The sequence below is a fragment of the Sceloporus occidentalis genome, unplaced genomic scaffold, assembly GCF_023333645.1.
Source record: "Sceloporus occidentalis isolate IW3139 unplaced genomic scaffold, rSceOcc1.0.p SCAF_6, whole genome shotgun sequence".
In the NCBI taxonomy this organism is placed as follows: Eukaryota; Metazoa; Chordata; class Lepidosauria; order Squamata; family Phrynosomatidae; genus Sceloporus; species Sceloporus occidentalis.
Genome location: NW_028316986.1, coordinates 41,290,464 through 41,306,453, shown reverse-complemented (window position 1 = coordinate 41,306,453; position 15,990 = coordinate 41,290,464). Strand labels below are relative to the sequence as shown.

Here is a 15,990-nt window from a genome sequence, read left to right as displayed (position 1 = left end):
TGCTGTTCCTCTTTATGTCAACCTTTTCACCCCATTGTAACATATCCTGTTTATATTTCTCATGCTAACACTCAAATCTTTGCATCTTTTTAGACTTTATTTGCCACTCCCAGCTTTGATCAGCTTCAGCATCTTTTCATAGCATCTATACTGCCTCAAATCTTCTGAAAGATTTTGGGGTTGGATAGAAATAGTCCTTGGAGATGCCACTTGAGCTGTGCTGGCATTTGTTAATATTTAAGCCCAGACAAGCAATCTTGATATGGGGTGTAATTAGTAGTATACTTAAAACACCCTCTTCCTCACACACTTGAAGATTCAGAATTGTTTTTAATTCCAGAAAGTAGATTCTATGAAAGATGTCCCCCACCCCCCACCAATGTGATCTGAACTGATCAAGAGTCAACATGATTCATTTTTGTTTGTTCTTTTTTAAAAAATCTTGACATCTGTCAAATTTTACATATGACTCTGAATAGAGCTTGTTGCTTGTTTTCAGTCAGCTGGAGTTACTGTTGCTATAAACATAGGAACACTAGTTAGATCATAGTATGCTGCAGATTCTGGGCTTTTTAAAAGCAATGTAAAATTGATCCTACTAAGTTTTCCCAAGTAAAATATATCCATAACACTCATTTATTATTAAGAGCAGCTACAGATATTAAAGTCCTTGTTATATGCCACTAATAACCATTTCAAAAAATTAAGCTTTTGAAAAATTAAGACATTGTTACTGGTATATTAACTAGACTTATAGATTTTTAGTGAGTATTCCTCCTCCACATTATTACTGCAGAATACAGCTATTCTTTGATTACCTGAAATTTTGTCTTCTGGTAGTATTTGCTTGAAGAGCCTTTGTGGTATAGTGGTTTAAATGTTTGACTAGGTCTCTGGTACAGTGGTTTGAGTGTTGGACTAGGACTGTGGAAAGCAGGGTTTAAATCCCCACTCAACCATGGAGATTCACTGGATGACCTTGAGTATGTCACACTCATCTTCAGAAGAGGCAAAGGCAAAATCCTTTGAATAAATCTTGACAAGAAAGCCCTGTGATAGGTTTATCTTAGGGTCATCATAAGTTGGAAAGGACTTGAAGGCACTATTTGCTTTCAGCTCTTGCTTCTGATGGAACATTGTGCAACATTGTAAGTAGGATAAAAACCTTTATGGACCCATTCAGAGGATAAGTATTGGTTAATAATGATCCATGCCTTTTGTTCACATTATACCTCCCCCCTCTTCTTCTGACTGCTAGTTTTGATACTTAGGAAGGCCCTCCTTTTGTCTGTTCTTTTCATGCATGCACATCCTCATTGAACTGGTTGCAGTTCTTGTATTTCAAGCTTTTGTTGCTGTTCAGGCCACTTTTTCCCCTTAGTTTGTTTCCATCATTCTGTCCAACATCATCTTATAGCTGCTCCCCATTATTTACACTGATTGGTATCTCCCTTCCATGGAGCAGTTATGTCTAGAGCTGTAATAAGAACATTTTTGAGAGGGGATTAGCTGGTATAATGGTTACTTTAGGAAATGTTTCCTAGGTTTAAGTATAAAGTTGTGTCCCCTAATGTTTTAAGTATGTGGGTGAAACATTGAGATTTTTTGCAACAATACAATACTGTGCTAGTTAAGTGCTTTCACCTTCCTGTAGAGATAGAATTATCCCAATAATTGTTTCACCTTCATTTAGAAATGATTTGTCTTTGCAAATCTTTGTTTTACTGTTCCTTTCAGGGTAAGAGGACAAACCTGCGCAAAATTGGTTCGGATAGGATTGACCATGGAATGCGAGTGAAATTCAATCCCCTTGCTTTGCTTCTAGATTCCTCCCTTGAAGGAGAATTTGATCTTGTACAGCGAATAATTTATGAGGTATAAACTTCCTGTTTCTAATACAGTCAGCCCTCTGTATCCATGGAATTTTTTATGTACTAATTCAAGCATCCATGGTGTGAAAATAGTAAATAATAATAATAATAATAATAATAATAAATTCCAGAAGCAAAACTTGATTTTGCCATTTCCCAGCAGTCAGGGTCCTAACCTGTATTCTGGGTTAAGCTCCTCCTATTCGTGGAACCAAACAACCAAGAACCCACTGTATATAGGGGCAAAGCTTGAACTATATAACTATGTGACATTTTGGATTGCAGTCATATTTAAGGATAACATGTGAGAGTTCCACATCAACTTTCAGTGGGTAGTATAATACAGGTTTTCTTATATAACGAAGTGGAGTTATCAAATAAAACAAACTATCATAAAATGGGATTAATGGAACCAATTACTTAAATTCCTGGTACTTTCTTTTTTGGTGTATAGGTTGAAGATCCCAGCTTGCCCAACGATGAGGGTATCACTGCACTTCACAATGCTGTGTGTGCTGGTCACACAGAGATTGTGAAATTCCTGGTACAATTTGGTGTAAATGTTAATGCTGCAGATAGTGATGGATGGTAAGGATGATTATTTTCTTTTGCAGTGAGCCCAGATATTGGTTGAATCATATATTATTATTCTGTCCACATTTAATAAATGCCAAAAGATTTAATTGAAGATAATAGTCTTGTTTTCCTAGTTGCTTCACTGCTTGACAGAAAAAAAAAATCCCCTGATGTGAACTTGCTGTTTTTCTAGAAGAAGCACTTCTGATCAATTGAATAGAATAGTTTAAATAATTCTGAAATGAAATTCTCAAACAGACTTATCCTTCATAAAATGAAACACTAGAGTGACTGACAGTGTGGGATGAGTGGAACTATGTGTGGATTGTGAAAAAATGTTTTAGGCTTACAGATGGCAAATGCAAAATTAGATACTGTAGCATGCATGAAAATGGACGCACTTGTTGATCATAACTGTTTCCCCTTCTAAAAGCAATTGTGGGGAGATTTGCCTGTTAAGTTGTAAAAAGGATCAGGAATTCTTGTTTCCCTTTTTGCCAGAAAAGTTTAATTGGTCTATTTCTCATATTTTACTAATTTCCTTCTACAAATCAGGATATGAGAGAAGAACAATCTGTCACTTTTTTCTTGTACTCTGCAATTTCTAGGACCCCATTGCATTGTGCAGCATCTTGCAATAATGTCCAAGTGTGCAAATTCTTAGTGGAATCAGGTGCTGCTGTCTTTGCTACAACTTATAGTGATATGCAGACTGCCGCAGACAAATGTGAAGAAATGGAAGAAGGCTATACACAGTGTTCTCAGTTTCTTTATGGTACGTGCCAAAAATGGGATTCACTAAACTTAGCTGTACCAGAAGGCTTTTTGTGCTTTTCCTACATGTAGGTAAGGATGATCTGTTTTCAGGCTCACCTGTGGTCAGGAACTGGTGGGTGGGGAGGAGGGATGAGGGAGGAGGTGATCAATCTCTTCCTGCCGTCACATGACTCTTCTCTGGATGGCTGTAGGATATAATCCGAACTAGGATATCTCCTTTTTCCACATAAAAGAATGGATTTTCCATGCACACTGCAGCTAGTACAAATTGCCACAGCAGGGGTGCTGATTGCAGAAACCATACAAAACCAGTCTCAAATGAATTGTGTTGCCTGTCAGTAACTTGTGGTTGAGTTTGCCTCTACACCATGATGCATATGAGATCCTGTGGCATAGGATGTTATTTAAATATTTAAATCAATAAATATTATGGAATAATATTTTGTCATGACTGAGTTACATAGTTTTGTTTTCTCTGATATAGGAGTGCAAGAGAAAATGGGAATAATGAACAAAGGAGTGGTCTATGCTCTGTGGGATTATGAAGCTCAGAATGATGATGAACTGTCTATGAAAGGGGGAGACTGTATGACAGTTCTTCGCCGGGAAGATGAAGAAGAAATAGAGTGGTGGTGGGCACAGTTAAATGACAAGGAAGGATATGTGCCTCGTAACCTGCTTGGTGTAAGTAAAAATACTTACAGTTAGACTATTGTGAAGTATAATTACAACTATAGTCATGATTTTCCTCAGGGTGTATCTTTACAACAACCATATGAGAAAGCCGGTGGCAGAAACAGAGAGACTTGATATCATGCTATAAATTCTCTGTTTCTGTTTGGATTTGGACCCATGTGAGTCTAAATTCATTACTCTCACTGCTGCACTGGCTCTTGTAATGCTTCTCATGTATCTGAAACTGACTTAAGGAAGGCCTGTTTCAAGAGTGAATTCATACCACATACCCTTGTTATTAGGAAACTTTGGTCAGAGTAGTGGATATCTAGCAGATTGTTCTATTTTTTGAACAGTGCCTGTTCAAGTATGGAGTACCTGCTACATGCCATAGTGATGCCTTTCTGAAAGTGTTCCCATGGCACAACATCAGGATTGTAGTGGCAAATTGCTGAGCTGATTGTAGATGTTCCTGTGTTACTTTAAAGCAGGGGTAGGCAATCTTTTTGAGCCAGGGGCCGGGTTGCTGTCCCTCAGACAACTGGGGGGCCGAAGCCAAAAAATAAATAATTAAATAATTTTTTAAAACATTAAATATATAAATAAACCAGGACAAATGTAGGACAAAATTTTCAAATGGAAGACACTTTTTTTAAAAAAATGGAGGACACACGAAAAAATTTGCTGATTTTTTAAAAAAATGTTAATATAAATACATGTTTCTGAGGCTTCAATAGACAATTGCCCCCCAAAGGCCCCGGTGGCAATCGGCGGCAGGACCGGGCTGGGGCCGGTCCCAAGGCCTCGCCGGGCCGCATCCGGCCCACGGGCCGCAGGTTGCCTACCCCTGCTTTAAAGCAAAGATTGATTGCAATTTACTCTGTTAGATGTTACAAATGGTTACATTGCACTGATAATTAGTTCTTCGTTGTAACTGTTCCAGCGTCTGTTTTATTAAGAATATTATTTAATTTAAAATGTTTATATTGTATTTTGTTGTTAACTACCTTCCAGTTGATCTTGACTCATGGCGACCCTATGGATAAGACATCTCCAAGACCCCCTTGTCCTCCACTGTTCTGCTTAATTCCTGCAACCTCATAACACCCATGACCTCCTTATTAGAGTCCATCCATCTGACATGTGGCTTTCCTCTCTTCCTACTTCCCTCCACCTTCACTGCATTATTGTTTTTTCCAATGAGTCCTCCCTTCTCATGATATGTCCGAAGTATGACAGCCTCAGTTTGGTCATTTTGGCTACCAGAGAGGTTTTCGGCTTGATCTGCTCTAGGATCCATTTGTTTGTCCTTTTGGCTGTCCATGGGATCCTCAGCACTCTTCTCCAGCACCACATCTCAAGTAAATGAATGTTCTTCCTATCATCTTAACTATCCAGCTTCACATCCATACATGGTAATAGGGAATATGATGGCTTGTATGAATTTAACCTTTGTGCTAAGTTGTATATCTTTGCATTTTAGAATCTTTTCTAGTTCTTTCATAGCCACCTTCCCCATTCTTAATCTTTTGATTTCCTGACTGCAGTCCCCATTTCTATCAATGTTTGATCTCAGGTATGGGAATTCTTTTATTCTTTCTATTTCTTCATTGTCTAGGTTGAACTTGTGAAGTTCCTCGGTGGTCATTATTTTTGTTTTCTTTATGTTCCAACATTAAGCCTGCTTTTGCACTTTGTTCTTTGATTCTCTTTAGTAGTTATTCCAGGTCTTTGAGGTTTTCTGCTAGTACTATGGTGTCATCTGAGTATCTTAGATAGTTGATATTCCTTCCTCCTATTTTCACTTCTCCTTCTGTGTCAAAACCTGTTTTTCTTATAATATGTTCTGCATACCTGTTGAACAGCTAGAGTGAAAGCATGCAGCCTTGTCTGACTCCTTTGCAATTTGGAACCATTCTGTTTCTCCGTGTTCTGTTCTGACAGTAGCCTGTTGTCCTGAGTACAGATTCCTCCTCAGGACTATCAGATGTGTTAGCACTCCTATGTCTTTAAGAGCATTCCATAGTCTTTCATGATCTATGCACTCAAAGGCTTTGCTGTTCTATAAAGCACATGCTGATTTTTGTTTGGGATTCCCTGGTGCACTCCACTTGCTATCGTATGTTTGCAATGTGGTCCCTAGTGCCTCTTCCTTTCCTGAACCTCACTTGAACCTCTAAAACAATGGCATATAAAACAGTGTAAAACGCATTATATTCCTGAAGGAAGGTTAACTATGGGCAGTATCCAGACCGGTGCTTTGCCTTTACAGACACCCCTCAACTCTAGTACGTAACCATGGTGTGGTAATGGCAGCGCTCTGTCTACATGGGTGCCGCCATTACAACGTCATGGCCGCGCCACCACCAAACGGAGCAGCGCAGGAGTGACGCATGCACGCTGCTGCAGGGCGCTTGTGGCGCCCTTTCAGTGGTGCTGGAAGGAACTCCGAAACAGAGCTCCTTCTGCCGCTTGTATCACTGGTGCAGCCTTTACATGGTTGCGCCAGCGATACAAAAGAGAAAGGGGCCGAGCAGCCCCTTTCTCTCTTTCCCTGCCGCTGTCGGGGTGTCCTTGGGGCATGAAGTCCCAAGGACACCCCTTTCCAGGCCGTGGGGAAGCGGTTTTTTGCCGCTTCCCCAAGGTCTGGAAAAGCGGCGGATCGGAGCCTCTGAGGTTGCCGCTGAGACCCCAATCCGTCGGGGAAAGGGGTGGGTGCAGGCCACCCCAAAGGGGCGGTCTGTATCCCGCCTATGCTAGGCTGTTGGAGCAAAAATACCAAATTGTTGTGGCATGTTAAAGTCTCGCACATTTTACTTGGCTAAGCTTCAATGGACTGCAGCCCACATCATTACACTCATGGAGAGTTGATCTGTTGTTGTTATTATTATTATTATTATTATTATTATTAAACTTTATTTCTAAAGCGCTGTAATTATACACAGCGCTGTACAAAGTCGGTAAAATTAAAGAGTATATAAAAGCCTGCCCAAGGCGTACACTCTAAGATAGTAACAATTAAAAGAGGAATAGATAAAATTACCATATAGAAAAGAAAAACAAATTAAAAACATCAAATATAAAACAAATCACATCACATCAAATATTATCAGACAGCCAGATGACAATCACAAATTCCCTGAGAACGCTTCCCTAAACAATATGGTTTTCAGCTCAGCCTTAAAGCTGGTTAGGGAAGTGATGAGCCATGCATGCAGAGGAAGAAGGTTCCAGGAATGTGGGGCAGCAAGAGAGAAGGGACGGATCCGGGATGGGGCAGAGGAGATCCTGGGTTGGGAGAGGAGACTTTGGCTACCAGAGCGGAGAGTGCGAGTAGGGATGTAGGGAGAGAGAAGATCGGTTAAATAAAGAGGGGCCAGCCCATGCAGGGCTTTAAAGGTGAGTAGCAAAAGTTTGTACCTGATGCAGAAAGGAAAAGGGAGCCAGTGAAGGGAGGACAACAGAGGGGAGACATGATCATAACGGCGAGCGAGTGAAATAATGCGTGCAGCTGAATGCTGAACAGAAATTAATGGGTGGAGATGAGAGAGGGGAAGCCCTGCCAAGAGGAGGTTACAGTAGTCTAGTCGTGAGACCACTAGGGCATGGACCAGTGTTTTTGCAGTAGAAGCTGAGAGATATAGATGGATTTTGGCAATATTATAGAGAAAAAATCTATAGACTTTGGCTGTAGTCTGGATCTGGGGGATGAATGACAAAGAGGATTCAAAGATGAAACCGAGACTGCGGGCTTCCTGGACCGGCTGGATAGAGACATTATTGACAGAAATAGAAAAGGAGTAGTGAAGGGTGGGCTTAGGAGGGAAAACAAGAAGCTCGGTCTTGGACATATTGAGCTTCAGGCACCGATGGTGCATCCAGTGGGAGACAGCTGTTAAACAGGATGACACTTGCTGCTCTAGCTCTGGCGAAAGATTAGGGGTGGAAAGGTACAGCTGGGTATCATCGGCGTAGAGATGGTAGGAGAAACCAAAAGAACTGATAAGTTTGCCAAGAGAGAGTGTGTATAAAGAGAACAGAAGGGGACCCAAAACAGAGCCCTGAGGAACTCCAACAGATAAGGGGACAGAAGACGAGGTCTGACCACCCGAGACCACCGAAAAAGATCGATCTGACAAGTAAGATGTGAACCAATCGAGAACAAGGCCCGAGAAACCAAGGTCAGAGAGTACATCTATTAGGAGAGAGTGGTCCACGGTGTCGAAGGCCGCAGACAGATCAAGTAGGACAAGGATAGAATAAACGCCATTCACCTTGGCCCGCAAAAGATCATTCGAGATCTTAGTAAGGGCCGTCTCTGGAGTGCCGTGGGCGAAAACCAGACTGGAAGGGATCCAGAATGGAGTTGGTTTCAAGAAACTCAAGACAGCGTGAATAGACAACTCGTTCCAACACCTTAGAGAGAAAAGGAAGAAGAGAGATTGGACGATAGCTAGCCAAGGAAGAGTGGTCGAGAGGGTTTTTTCAGGATAAGGGAAACTAAGGCATGTTTGAAGACTGAGGGGAAGGAACCCGAAGAGAGAGAGAGATTAAAGATATAGAGGAGGGAGGGTAACAAAGAGGGGGCTATAGAGATTAGAAGATGAGAAGGAAGTGGGTCAAGAGAGCAGGTGGTGGGTTTTGATGAGTTCAGTAGCGAAGAGAGTTCTTCCAAAGAAACAGGAGGAAACACAGAGAGTTTATTAGTAGGAGGGGCGAGGAGATTAATGGTGGGAGCCAAATCATGAGGAGTTAACTCAGAACGAATGATAGTGATCTTTGTAATGAAGTAATTGGCGAAGTCGGAGGGAGAAAATAATGGAGGGACGGAGGGAGGAGAGGGTTTTAACAGATGCCAGGTTTGGAGGAGGATATGTGGAAATAGAAATGCGAAATATACAAATGTTGATGATTATCTTATCACTGTTTAATAAATAGTAATAGATTAAAAAAGATCTACTCAAATGGAAAAAAATATTTATCTTTGTCTGGTAAAATTGCTACTATTAAAATGTCTATACTTCCAAAACTCATCTTTTTGTTTCAGAATATCCGGGTTCTCTCTAATTTAAAAATCTTTAAAATATGGCATAAGGTTCTTATAAAATTCCTATGGGGAGGAAAAAAAAAACAGGATTAAAATGAAGGTTTTATTTGATAAAACATCAAGAGGTGGTTGGGCTTTACCCAACTTCAAATTATACTATGATGCTTGTTTGAGTGGCTCCGACCTTGGTTTAAACTGGATGACCCTATTGTTTTGGATTTGGAGGGAAATTGATTTGGTTGGCACACATACATGAAGTCAATAAGGATTTCCTTAATCATTATATAAGGAGATCCTTATTTAAAACTTGATTAAGGTATAAAACAAGACTCTGTTCATGTATACCTCTCTTTCTTTAGGGAGTCCAAGACATCAAATGACTCTTGGTTTACATATAAAGATATAGCAACAATAGATAATAAATCTCGGGGATTATAGATTTATCTCACAGCAAGAACTTGAGAAATTAGGTGAATACAAAACCTGGATCTTCTTCAAACAACTGCAGAGCAGATTTAATCCTGATATCAAAGAGCCAGGTTTAGGGAAGGCAGAAGAAAACTTCGAGAAACTCCTACAACATAAGAAAAATTACAAAATTTCCAGTTTATATAATTTGTTCTTGGGTTGGGATATGGAGCAGGAGGTAATCAAAGAAACTGGTGAGATGGGCAGAAGATCTGGGTCAAAACATACCAATTGAGCAGTGGGGGAAAAACTGGACTAAGAGAACTAAATATACAATGAGTAGTGACCTCAGAGTAAATCTTTTAAAAATGCAGTATAGGTGGCACTGGACCCCAGGAAAACTTGCTAAACTTTATAAGACAACATCCAACAAATGCTGGAAATGTGGGGAAAAGGTGGGAACCTTTTTACATCTTTGGTGAAACTGTGAAATAGTAAATATCGGCTGGGGATTTATGAGTTGATAAAAAAGATTTTAAAATGTAAGATAAACTTTGATCTCAAGTTTTTTTTGTTGAGCATGATTATGGACGATAAGCTGGAAAAAAATATATGGAAAATTGCTCTTCTACATGTCTGCTACAGCCAGAGTGACCTTAGCGACACGGTGGAAGAAGAGAGAATTAGATAAACTTACCTTTTTAAACAGAGGAGGAGATTGGGAAGAAATCAAAGATGACTGGTCTCCATTGATAGTACATTTGGAAGAAAAGGGGAAAATATTAAAAATTTGATGTACAGTTAACCAAATTTAAGATAAGAATTATTAGTTCAGAGTATGAATATCAAGCATCTCAAACTTGGCTATTTTGGGATCTTATTGAATTTTCTTTCTTCATCAACGTAAAACAAAGTAGGTTCTATTTCTTATTTTCCAAGTCTTCTATATATTAGAGATAAAAAGAATAATAACTACAGAAATATTCTAAATTTGATGTAGATCAAAACAAGATCCAGGAAGTCACTTTGTCTACTTTCTATTTTGTTCTTGTGTTTCTTTGTTTTTCCTCTTTCCCTTTCTTTTCTTTTTGTATCTTTCTTTAGGTTTTTATGTACTATTCAGTATTTGTTATTTATCCCATGTTTATTGTATGTCCATTGCTTGTATTGTATGCTGATTGTATTCATTGTATGTATATTATATGTTTAATAAAATAAAATAGTAATGGAAGATGAGAAGGACAGCCTAACGTATCTAAATAGATTAACACATGCATAGTGACAAAAAGACTTTGTCCAGATACACTACTTAACCTCTAGGTGTAGTAGTTGAAGAATGGTAATTGGAAGGATCAGAGGAAATAGAAATGTAGAGAACTAGAGGTACTGGGAATTGCTTCAAGAGTGGCTGAACTGACAGAGTTGATGAATTCAGCTGTTTTTTGTTGGAATTTGTTTCTAAGGTTCTTTTGTTCAAGAATGGCTTCTTTGATGTCATTGTTCGCACACCATTTTTCAATGTCTGATTTCTGTTACTTTGCATAGAAACTAGGCTCTTTCCCCTGTGCAAAATATCCTATAATAAGCATCTTGATGAAGTGGACTGCATTCTACAAAAACTTATGCCAAGTAAAACATGCTAGTATTTAAGGTGCTGCAAGAGTCAAAAGTGATTTTTAACATAATATAACTGTGCAGTAGGAAACATTTTCTCCAAGTGTTTGCTGTCACTGTGGAGAACAAATATAAGCTTCAGCACAGGAGAGGCCGGATGTGCAATGATAATAATGGGTTTCAGTTCCATTTTTCTGTTCTTCAAGGTTACAGGGATGGGACAAATCTCTCAGAACTATCTTTGTTACTTGTTCAGTGTGCCACCCCATATGTGGATTTGCCATCCATGGACTCAAGCTCATGCAGACAGCCATGTGCCAGCACTGCACATGTGCCAGCACTGCACACGGCCATAAAAAATAACGGGACTTGAGGTCCCACATTTTTGCCCATACGTGGGGTGTGTGTGTGTGTGTCCAGAACAGATCCTCCACATAGACAAAGGGTCCACTGTGTCATTCCTGGTCTTCATGCTACAGTGAAACTCTAGCAGATAGACTTTGGCATAATTTTATTGATAATTCCTCTCTTTCTTAATCTCTTTATACATGTCTGGTATCTTTGGTCCAGGAGATAATCCTTCAGTGCTGGCAGAGTCTTAACTTGTCTTGGTTTCAGCTGATTGATATTTGATGCTTGACATCTTCTAACAGATAATCCACGGATTCACAAACATGAACATTTTCCAAAAAAAGCCAGCTTTGAAAACTTGAATGTAGGCCTTTCAAATGAGCTTTATGAACAGAATATCTTCACCCATTTATTTGTCAGTGCTTCATCTGCTTATTTTGTGCTGAAAATACCTCTTTTACCAAGCATCTTTCTAATCCAAAGGATGATTGCCACAAGCTAAGGAGAGAGTTTTTATTTCTTTGCTTGGACAGCACTTTGTAGTGTTGTGCAAAGAATTCATATCTTTCTCTTTGTTTTAAATTCATTTTGATATTCATGCCCTCTGAACCATATTCCTTACTAATTAAGCCTCTTACCTCATTTCTCACAGTTTGTTCACTCACAGACCCTTTCTTAACAAGGCAGAAGGTAGTATTTGCTACTAGTGCCGTGACTGCAGCATCAAGATTACTACTTTGATGTCCAGTACAAGGTTATGGAAGCAAGTGCTTCATAACGAAGGAGCAGAAGTTATTGCTTTTGTGAAATGAACCCAGATGTGCATTTTTGGATTCTGGCTTGGGAGGGTTTGGCTTTTGCTCCTCATGCCCTTGGGGAACATGGGAGGGCCTGCAGACCACAGTAAAGGCCTTGGGATGATGTGTGATACTTTGGCTATTCTTGCCTTAGATTCATCAAGGGCTAACAGGTTTTAACTCTTCACTGAATGCTTTTGCAGAGAGGAGAGACTGCTACACTTACACTACATATACTATTTACGTTTATTGTAACTCAGTTACTGTTGGCAAATAGATCTTGTGAATGGTGGAGTGGAAGGCACAAAGGGGCTAAATGTGATTTCAATATACTGAAATCTTGGGCGGGGGGTTAGTTCAGTGGTATACAAATTTGGTTTCTCTGTGAAAGCCATAAAGTATTAATTTAATTTGTTTTATTTATATACCGCTATTCCAAAGATCATAGCGGTGAACAACAAGTAAGCTAATTAGCAAGTAAGCTAATTGCTTTGAATGTTAGCTGCACCTTAGTATTCTATTCACTGTTGAGTATTCATTTGCTGTTATTTTCGATCAAGTCGGATTCAACTTATGCTAACCCTATGAATGAGAGACCTCCAAGATTCCTGTTTCTCAACTGCCCTGTTTAGGTCTTGCAAATTCAGAGCTTTGGCTTCCTTGAGTGAATCAATCTTCCTGTAGTATGGTCTCCTTTTTCTACTGTTTTCCACTTTACCAAGCATAATCACCTTTTCCAGCGAGTTACATTGGGGCTCGACAGACTGCCCCGAAAGGGTCGGCTGGAGTCACCCGTTTTTAAAAATTTGTGCAATCCCATGTATTCAGGGAATCTGTCCTATGTCTGGAAGGTCTGGAAACCATGCCCTTTGAGGAGTGGCTTATAGAGCTGGGTATGCTTAGCCTGGCGAAGAAAGGTTAAGAGGTAACATGATAGCCAGTGTAAATATTGTAAACAGGCTGGAAATGCCTTGATTATGTCTTCTTGATGGCAGGAGATTGGACTGGATGGCCCTTGGGGTCTCTTCCAACTCTATGATTCTATGTAGAAACTAAAATATTCAGAAGCTAATAGGAAAGAAGGGGAAATAATTGTTTTTCCAGTACAGACTGTTGCCACTGTGCTACTTGCTGAAATTAGTAGGATTGTGAAGTGATTTTTCTGGTATTTTCTGATACTGTATGTGGTTTAACATCATTGCACCATCACTGTACTTGATGCTGTACAGAGGCTATACCTTTACCCAGATATATTTATTTATTTACGGTCTAAATAAAAAATGAGAATCTGGGCAAGAATATACAATTATTTCAGCTTAATGTAATAAGGGCTGGTTACAGACTAAGCTGCAGCTCACTATTGTTAGTCTAATTTTGATAACAAGATATGAATAATTGAGAACACAACTTAATATGTTTGCTCCTTTGGGGGTTTACTATATAGCAAAATGCATTCTGTTGTTAACTTTGAGATTACATATATCACACAGGTATTTTCTTTGCTCTGTCTATCTACTATTGTACTTCTCCAAATTAACCAGGACATTCAGTGCTGCTTGCATGATTTGGAATCTCTTGAAGAATTCCTTCTCATATTTATCCATGCTGGGCTATTTTCACATTTAATGCCCTGGAGTCTGGCAGAAAATTTTCAAAACGAGTCATTTTCAATTTAATAATTATTAATATGATAGTGGGAGTTTTTTTTAAAATGGCAATTGTAGCTGTTCAGATGAGTTGCTCGATAAAATTATACATGCCATCAGTGTTAAAATTTATTCTATATTTACTATTTCTTAAACAGATTTTCTGCACATTGAACTGGTTATTTTAATCTCTCCCCCAATCCTTTCTTTTTCAGCTCTATCCAAGGATTAAGCCAAGGCAAAGAAGCTTGGCATGAAAACACGTGGAAGCAATTTTCTGATGTACCAGTCACAGGATGGATTTATCCTTTTTTATAGAAAAGAATGCATTCTCTTTGTGTTAACATCAGTTTCATGAAATGTACTTTGATTACAATGTGATATGAAAGCAATGCTGAATATGCTATGAAAACAGATGAAGGATAGATTGCATTCACAAATGGTGGAAGAAGCTCCCTTGGAATGCTACTTTGAAGCAAATGAGTATGCCCTAAAGGCAAATGAAGCCTAATGAATGGTCAGTCACTACCTTTTCTTTTTCTGCAGATGGCTTTTTTTGGTCTTTGTAATACGCTGACATGAGAAAAATCTATTCCTTCCTCTAAACCAGTTATTCCCTAACTTGAGTCCCCAAATGTTAATTAGCTTTCAAGACCCAGCCACTATGGTCTGTGGTCAAGGATTCTGGGAGTTGTTCTCCAACATCAGGGTATCCAGGTTTTAGAAACACTGTTCTAGACAGTTTTCTTAAGCTCTTGCATTTTATCCTCTAGAATAGGGCCAATGTAAGTCAGACTATTCATACATAAACTAATCATAAACATTCTGCTTATGGAATGTCTTAGTAGCGGAGATAACAGTATGAAAGTGATGTAATGCATCTTAAAACTAAGGACCTAAACCAATTTTTTGAGCAATAATGTTGAGTGCAGTAGCATTTTAGGATTCCAGAGTATTTGAAATATATTCTATACCACTAACAATGTAGGTTATAGAGTGGGTTTTTAAAAAATATCTTGTCTTTGTCTTTTGTAACCTGGATATTAAATATAGAAAAACTATGTAGACTATATCACAATTTTGTTACAACTACCTTTCTATGCTTAACTGTGATTAAATTTTGACTTTAGAAATACCAATTTGTCTGATGTCAAGTTTGGTAACTCTTAGCCACATAGCTCTTCTGTCATTGAGCTGTCCTCATGTGCTGACATGGACACATTCAAAGACTACAATTTGCAGCTCCCTGTCTTGTCAGCATTCTTTGGTTATTAGATTTGGAAGATGTTCTTTTTGACCTGTAACTTTTACAAATTACATTGTGTGTGCTATCTGAGCAATGTTGATTTATCCCAAATTGATGAGTTTTTCTCACTGGGCCTGGGTCATTTTTTAATATGCTTGAAAAAGAAACCCTGAAGTAGCAAAATTGTTTGGATCCAATACTGTCAGCAGCGTCCTTGCTTGTATCTACCGAACTGCAATATTATCTGTCTCACAACAGCTTTTCACACTTATGTTAGAGGCTAAGATACATGCTGACAAAAACTGGAATTCCTTTGGTGACATATGAAGATGTTAACACCTTTGTATATACTTTTTGGTTGTTGTGCATCCTTGTGCATCCCTCCACGCAAACAACCTTTCCCATATCAGAGCAGCCCCACAGCCAATTAGAGGATGGGGTCGGAACACCTCAGCAGCATTCAGCTGTGGTTTCAGAGCCAGAAGGACGAAAGCATCCTTCTCCTCGATCCCCAGGAAGAGTATGTGAGTGCACTGCTGGTCCCAGAATTCCCCACAGGAAGTAAAGGCAAGAAAGACCTGCGCTGCCTGCAAAGACCTTCCTGCTTGCATTGGACTTTTCCACAGGAAGTAAGAGCAAGTAAGACTTTCTGCTCTCTCAGGCCCACCTCCTACTTGCATTGGACTCTTCCTCAGAAAGCCTGAGCTGGAAATAGCCTCAAACTGCTTTAACACCTCAGAAAGAGAGCCAGCTACACCTCTTTCTTTCTTCTTTCCTGTCTCTGCCATTGTCACACCTTCTCCCGTTGGTCACTGGGTAGCGAATCCCATCCTTCCCATGGCTCCACACATTTCTCCTAACCTGATCCCCATTCGGCCTCTTCCTGTCTCCCTGCTTCCATTCTTCTGTTCCCTCTGGAACTGTCGCTCTGCTGCCCCTAAAGCAGCAGCAATTCATGACCTTTTTCTCTCCAAATCCTTTA

At 39.4% G+C, this 15,990-nt stretch overlaps 1 protein-coding gene across 5 annotated transcripts in view; it reads left to right on the top strand.

Moving 5' to 3' along the window:
• Window positions 1-15,538, top strand: part of TP53BP2 (tumor protein p53 binding protein 2) — a 91,781-nt gene extending 76,243 nt beyond the window's left edge. For 4 of the 5 annotated variants that reach the window (XM_089529393.1, XM_089529392.1, XM_089529394.1 and 1 more), the window contains exons 14-18: window positions 1,738-1,875; window positions 2,326-2,459; window positions 3,056-3,222; window positions 3,709-3,908; window positions 13,978-15,538. In XM_089529393.1, the coding sequence (XP_089385519.1) occupies window positions 1,738-1,875; window positions 2,326-2,459; window positions 3,056-3,222; window positions 3,709-3,908; window positions 13,978-14,019 (681 nt within the window). In that variant the 3' untranslated portion in view covers window positions 14,020-15,538. Of the gene's footprint in view, window positions 1-1,737; window positions 1,876-2,325; window positions 2,460-3,055; window positions 3,223-3,708; window positions 3,909-13,977 lie in introns of those variants that run through there. The other variant, XM_089529396.1, reaches the window with a different exon arrangement.
• The last annotated feature ends 452 nt before the right edge of the window (window positions 15,539-15,990 follow it).